Below are 6,578 nucleotides of genomic sequence, written 5' to 3' on the forward strand. Positions count from 1 at the left end.
TTCCCGGCAATTCCAGGCGGGAATCCCGGCAGGGAAAAGGAGGAGAAGCTGGGCCGGGAGCACGGCGGAGGGAATTTCCCGGGAAGGGGATCCCGGCGCCGGGACCCGCGGCCCCGATCCCGGTCCCCTTTTTGGGATCGGCCCGGAGCCCCCGGTCCAGTTCCAGGAGCAGCCGGGCTGGGAATTCCCGGCGGGAAGCGCTGGCAGGCGGGGGCGGCTCCGCTCGCTCCCGCCTCATTCCCGGCTGGAATCGCGCCCGGAGCCCGCGGCCTCAGCTGCGGCCGCGCCGGGAACGATCCCAAAGAATCCCCGCGGGGCGGCGGGGAGGGGATTCGGGACGGGAATGGGGGATTGGGGTGATGGATGTGGGTTTGGGATTCGGGAATGGGGGATTCGGGTGATGGATGTGGGCTTGGGATTCGGGATTTGGGATTTGGAAATGTGGATTTGGAATGATGGATGTGGATTTGGGGTGTGGGATTTGGGAATGGGGGATTGGGGTGATGGATGTGGATTTGGGGTGTGGGATTTGGGATTCGGGACGGGAATGGGGGATTCGGGTGATGGATGTGGATTTGGGATTCGGGATTTGGGAATGTGGGATGGGAATGGGGGATTGGGGTGATGGATGTGGGTTTGGGATTTGGAATTCGGGATTTGGGATTTGGAAATGTGGATTTGGAATGATGGATGTGGATTTGGGGTGTGGGATTTGGGAATGGGGGATTGGGGTGATGGATGTGGATTTGGGTTGTGAGATTTGGGATTTGGGAATGGGGGATTGGGGTGATGGATGTGGGTTTGGGGTGTGGGATTCGGGATGGGGGATTGCGGTGATGGATGTGGGTTTGGGGTGTGGGATTCGGGATGGGGAGTGATGGATGCGGGAGGGGCCGGGAACGATCCCAAAAAATCCCCTCGGGGTGGCGGGGAGGGGATTCGGGAGTGTGGGATGAGGATTTGGGATGAAGATTTGGGATGCGGCTGCGCCGGGAGCCGCTCCAGGCTCTGTCCCCACTCTGTCCCCTTGCATCTCCTGTCCCTGTCCCCATCTCCCGTTCCTGTCCCCCTCTCCCGTCCTTGTCCCCAGCTCCTGTCCCTGTCCCTGTCCCCCTCTCCCGTCCCTGTCCCATCTCCCGTCCCTGTCCCCCTCTCCTGTCCTTGTCCCCCTCTCCTGTCCCTGTCCCTGTCCCCCTCTCCCGTCCCTGTCCCTGTCCCCGTCCCCACCCGGCCCCTCCTGCCCGGGCTCCGCGCCCGCCGCGCTCGCAGCTGCTCCCGGAACGGCCCCGGAGCCGCGGGCGGCGGCGCGCGGGGCTCAGCTGGCGACAGCGGCGGGGACAGAGCCAGGGCCAGCAGCGCCAGCACCGCCAGCATCGCCATGGCAGCGAGCGGGGACAGAGGGGACCGAGCGGGGACAGAGCGGGGACAGAGCCGGGACAGGGACAGGACAGGGGACCCGAAAGCCGCGGGCCGCGCGGGAGGGATCCCGAGCGCGGCCCTGGGAGGGTGGGACGATCCCGGACGGATCGGGGGCTCCGGGAGGATCCCAAATGCGGGGTGGGGGCGCTGGGATCCCCCTGGAATTGCAGCGCATTTCCCGGTTTCCCCGATTTTCCCGGTTTCCCCGGTTTTCCCGATTTCCCGGACAATCCCAGCAGGGCGAGAGCAGAGCCGGCCCCAAAGGTCGCTGTGTCCCGGCTGGACTCGGGATCGCATTCCCGGCTCTTCCCGGGATATTCCCGGGTTTCTCCCGGGCTATTCCCGAGTTTCCGCCCTTTCACTTTTCCCTCTCCACCACAGGTGAATTCTCCAGGAGGGATTTATGGGATGGAGGCTCTGGGTGATCCCAAAAGGACCCGCTGAGTCCTCAGGGATCACCCGAGGGCTCCGGATCCACCGGGAATTCTGCTCCAGGCTCCCTTTTCCCATTTCCCGGGTCCCTTTTCCCGAGTTTCTCGAGGCCGGCAATGCCGCTCCAGGCTCCCTTTTCCCAATTTTGGGGACCGGGAATTCCGCTCCAGGCTCTTTTCCCGCTTTTCCCGGCCCGAATTCCCGCTGGAAAGGAGCACCGGGAGCAGCTGTCGCCTTTTCCCGGCCCGCATCCAGCGCGCCCCTCCCGGGGGGCTCCCGCGCAGCCAATGGAATCCCGAATTCCCGGTTTTCCATATTTATGAGGGAAAAGGGAGGGGGAGCGGGAGAGGCCAATGAGGCTCCCGGGGTCGGGCCCAGGGTGGATAAATTGGGAATTTTGGGGGGAGCGGCGAATTTCCTCCTCGGAGGCTCCGGAGCGGCGCCGCCGCCCCGGGAATTCCGGGGTTGATCCCGGGTTCCCATCCCGGATCCGTCGCGGGACCTCGGGAGAACCCAGGGAAAGTTTTTTCCTTCCTCCATGGATGGATGAGCGGAGCGGATTCCACATCCTGGGAATACCTGGAGGAGAAAGCCCGGAGCCCGGGAATGGTGCGGGACTCGGGGTAAGGCGGCTTTTCCAGGGATCGGGAATGGCTCAAACACCGGGATCCCGGCGGGAATTCAAGGCTCGGTCCCACTGCCAGCTTTGGCTCCCAGATCCCTTTGGAAAAAGGGTTTTTCCTGGGAGGGTTGGGGAGCGGGGAAAAGGAAAAGAACCCGCCTGGAATTGGGGTCCTGGACACGTTTGGTTTCCAAGGAAAACTGTCGGGAATTTCGCCACTCCAAGGGTCGGGAATGGCAGGAAAAGGGCCAGGGAGGAGGTGGGAAGAATTCCCGGGGTTTTGCTGGGAAAGGTGGAGGCTGACCAGGAATCCTTGGAGCGGCTGGATTCAGGAATGGGGCGGTTTTCCCAAAAAAATCTGGGGAGAGAGGCGCTGGGAGCAGGAATTCCGCTCCAAGGAGAATCTCCAGGATAACGCAGGCCCGGAGTTTGTTTGGATCTGGGAATGAAACTTGAGTTTTCCCAAAAAAAGTCTCCTGCTTCCCACCCAGGTGTGGGATCCACCCCACATTCCCGGGAATCCCAGACCCGCAGGGCAGCTCAAGGGGCCAAATCCCCAAATTCCCAAATCCCCAAATCCCCAAATTCCCAAATCCCCAAATTCCCATCTCGGAGTGAAGCCGAGCCGGGAGGACTCCCGGGGGTGATCCCGGACATCCGAATTCCCGGGAATTTCATCGGGAGAGTCAGAGGGGGAAATCCCCCACCCCTCTCAGGGATTTTGGGAGGGTCGGGCGGCTCTTCCCGAATTTTTGGGGAGCAAATTCCCACCATTCCAGCCTCTGAAAAAATCGGGATTGGGGCCGTTCCTGCCCCGTCCCGCTGGGATTTGGGATCCATTCCCAGCCGCTTTTCCCACTCCGAAGTTTTTCCCCGTGGCATTCCCAGATTTCCCGGTGCGGCAGCCGGGGATGGGGATGGGGATGAAGATGAGGAGGAGGAAGGGAAGGAGAGGAGCGTTCCCAGCTCATTCCCAGCTCATTCCCAGCTCATTCCCAGCCGCTTTTCCCATCCCAAAGTTTCTCCCCCTTTCCCTGGACGCGCCCGGATTTCCAGGGAAGGAAGGGGAGGAAGATGAGGATGGGAATGAGGACTGGGATGAAGATGAGGGGGAGGATGAAGATGGGAATGAGGATTGGGAGGAAGATGAGGATGAGGAGGACGAGGAGGAGGAGGATGAAGAAGATGAGGATGAAGAAGAATAAGAAGATAAGGATGAGAATGAGGATGATGAGGAAGAAGAGGATGAGGAAGAGGAGGATGAGGATGATGAGCAGGGGGCGGGGCGCGTTCCCGGCGCTCGGGATTCCCTGCGGATTCCCGGGAGCAGCTGCGGCCGCTCCATCTGCCGGGAGCGGAGCCAGCGGGGACAGACGGGGACAGACGGGACAGGGGGACAGAGGGGACAGCCAGGGGGGGACAGGGGGACAGCCGGGGGGGACAGAGGGGACAGCCGGGGGGACAGCCAGCAGGGACAGCCGTGGGGACAGACGGGGCTCATTTGCGACACAAAGCCCGCCCCGCCCCCGCCGCGCATCCGCCACCTGCCACCTCCGGAGCGCCTCTGCCGCCCCGGCTCCCCAAATTCCCCGAGCTTTCCCAGCTTCCCGAATTTCCCGATCCTCCCGAGCTTCCCGGCGGATCCTTTTCCTTCCGGGAGCGGGAATTCCCGGAGTTTGTTCCCCCAAAGTGGACGGGATTTGACTGGAAAAAGCTGAGGAAAATACTTTCATTCTATTTTAATTATTTTATTTTATTTTATTTTATTTTATTTTATTTTATTTTATTTTATTTTGTTTTATTTTAATTTATTTATTTCATTTTTATTATTATTTGATATTACCTCGTTTTACCTTATTTTAATTTTTACCCTTTTTATTATCATCATTTCATTTTTATTATTTTATTTGACGCCTCTGCCGGCTCCTTTCCCACCCGGAGCTGAAATTCCCGATCTTTCCTTTCCAGACCCGTCGGGATCTGACCCCCGAGGGCTCCAGAGCCGCATCCTGACCCCAAAAACCCCAAAAACCGCGGGGAAATCTCCATCTCATTTTGATGCCTCCGGCTGCTCTCCCGGATTTCTCCCGGGCCACGGAATTCCCAAGGGAAACGCCCCAATTCCCGGCTGGAGTGTGATGGGGAGGAGGAGGAGGAGGATCCCCACGGGCCTCGCTGGGAGCCGGGGACGGGCACCCCAAAGCCGGAGCCTTGTCCTGCGGAGGTGACCCTGAAACAGCGGGATCAGCTTCTCCTGAGGTGTCCCCAGATCCCTGGGACCCGCTCGGGGGTCACCCCAAAACACTTGGAGGTGTCCCCAAACCCCGGGATCAGTTCAGAGCTGTCCCCAAATCCCTGGGATCCCTTTGGATCTGTCCCCAAACCCAGGGATCCCTTTGCTGCTGTCCCCAAACCCCTGGGATCCGTTCAGAGCTGTCCCCAAGTCCCCGGGATCCCTTTGGATCCATCCCCAAGTCCCTGGGAACCCTTTGCTGCTGTCCTGAAATCCCTGGGATCCCTTTGGATCTGTCCCCAAACCCCAGGATCAGTTCCGATCCGTCCCCAAACCCCAGGATCAGTTCAGAGCTGTCCCCAAACCCCGGGATCAGTTTAGATCCATCCCCAAACCCCGGGATCAGTTCAGATCTGTCCCCAAACCCCGGGATCAGTTCAGATCCATCCCCAAACCCCGGGATCAGTTCAGAGCTGTCCCCAAGTCCCCGGATCCCTTTGCCGCCGTCCCCAGGATCAGTTCAGATCCGTCCCCTCTCCCCCCGACGATGATGCTGAACTCGGAGCCGCCGGCCTCTCTCTCCGTCCCCTCGGCTCCCCCCGAGCCCGCTGCCGCTGCCGGTGGCGGTGCCGGTGCCGCGGGCCCGGCCGGGAAGGAGCCGCTGAGCCGCGAGGAGCGGCGGCGCCGGCGCCGGGCCACGGCCAAGTACCGCACGGCGCACGCCACGCGCGAGCGCATCCGCGTCGAGGCCTTCAACGTGGCCTTCGCCGAGCTGCGGCGCCTGCTGCCCACGCTGCCCCCCGACAAGAAACTGTCCAAGATCGAGATCCTGCGCCTGGCCATCTGCTACATCTCCTACCTGAACCACGTCCTGGATGTGTGACACGTCCGTCTGTCCATCCCTGTGTCCGTGTGTCCATCCCTGTGTCCACCTGTTCATCTGCTACATCTCCTACCTGAACCACGTCCTGGATGTGTGACACGTCCGTCTGTCCATCCCTGTGTCCGTCTGTCCATCCCTGTGTCCACCTGGCCATCTGCTACATCTCCTACCTGAACCACGTCCTGGATGTGTGACCTGTCTGTCTGTCCGTCCCTGTGTCCGTCTGTCCGTCCCTGTGTCCGTCCCTGTGTCCGTCTGTCCGTCCCTGTGTCCATCTGGTCATCTGTGTGTCCATCTGTCCATCCCTGTGTCCACCTGGCCATCTGCTGCATCTCCTACCTGAACCACGTCCTGGACGTGTGACCTGTCCGTCTGTCCATCCCTGTGTCCGTGTGTCCGTCCCTGTGTCCACCTGTTCATCTGCTGCATCTCCTACCTGAACCACGTCGTGGACATCTGGCTGTCCCTGTGTCCGTCCCTGTGTCCGTCCGTCCGTCCGTGTGCCCACCCTGCCCCCCCCGGCCCTGCTCCCCGGGCTTTGGAGCAGCAATTCCAGAGGAACTGGAGCAGCAACTCCGGAGGGACGGAGGAGCCAATCCCAGAGATTTGGGGCTGCGAATCCCGGGGGATGGAGCAGCAAATCCCTGAAGTTTGGAGGAGCAGATTCCAGAGGGGGGAGCCGCAGTTCCCAGGGGTTTGGAGCTGCAGCTCCTGAGGAACTGGAGCAGCAATTCCCAGAGGGATGGAGCCCAAATTCCCAGAGGAACGGAGAGCTGGGACAGCAAATCCCAGGAGGTTGGAGCCGCAATTCCCGGAGGAACTGGGAGCAGAATTCCCAGAGAACTGGAGCAGGAGTTCCCAGAGCCAGCTCCCCCTTTTCCCCCCAAACCCTCCCCTCCCCCCGTCTGTGCCGTCAGGATATTTATGGAACTAATTTATTTATTGAGAATTATTATTTATTATTATTATTTATTATTATTATGAATTTA

The 6,578-nt window shown here is 60.5% G+C and overlaps 1 protein-coding gene across 1 annotated transcript; it reads left to right on the top strand.

The window, feature by feature from the left end:
* The first annotated feature begins 902 nt into the window (after nt 1-902).
* NHLH1 (nescient helix-loop-helix 1) lies at nt 903-6,578 on the top strand. The gene is made up of 2 exons (XM_059871106.1): nt 903-2,474; nt 4,442-6,578. Exon 2 carries the CDS (start codon nt 5,254-5,256, stop codon nt 5,587-5,589), a length of 336 nt encoding a protein of 111 aa, XP_059727089.1. The 5' UTR covers nt 903-2,474; nt 4,442-5,253; the 3' UTR covers nt 5,590-6,578.

This window comes from Haemorhous mexicanus, chromosome 31, assembly GCF_027477595.1.
Source record: "Haemorhous mexicanus isolate bHaeMex1 chromosome 31, bHaeMex1.pri, whole genome shotgun sequence".
Classification (NCBI taxonomy): Eukaryota; Metazoa; Chordata; class Aves; order Passeriformes; family Fringillidae; genus Haemorhous; species Haemorhous mexicanus.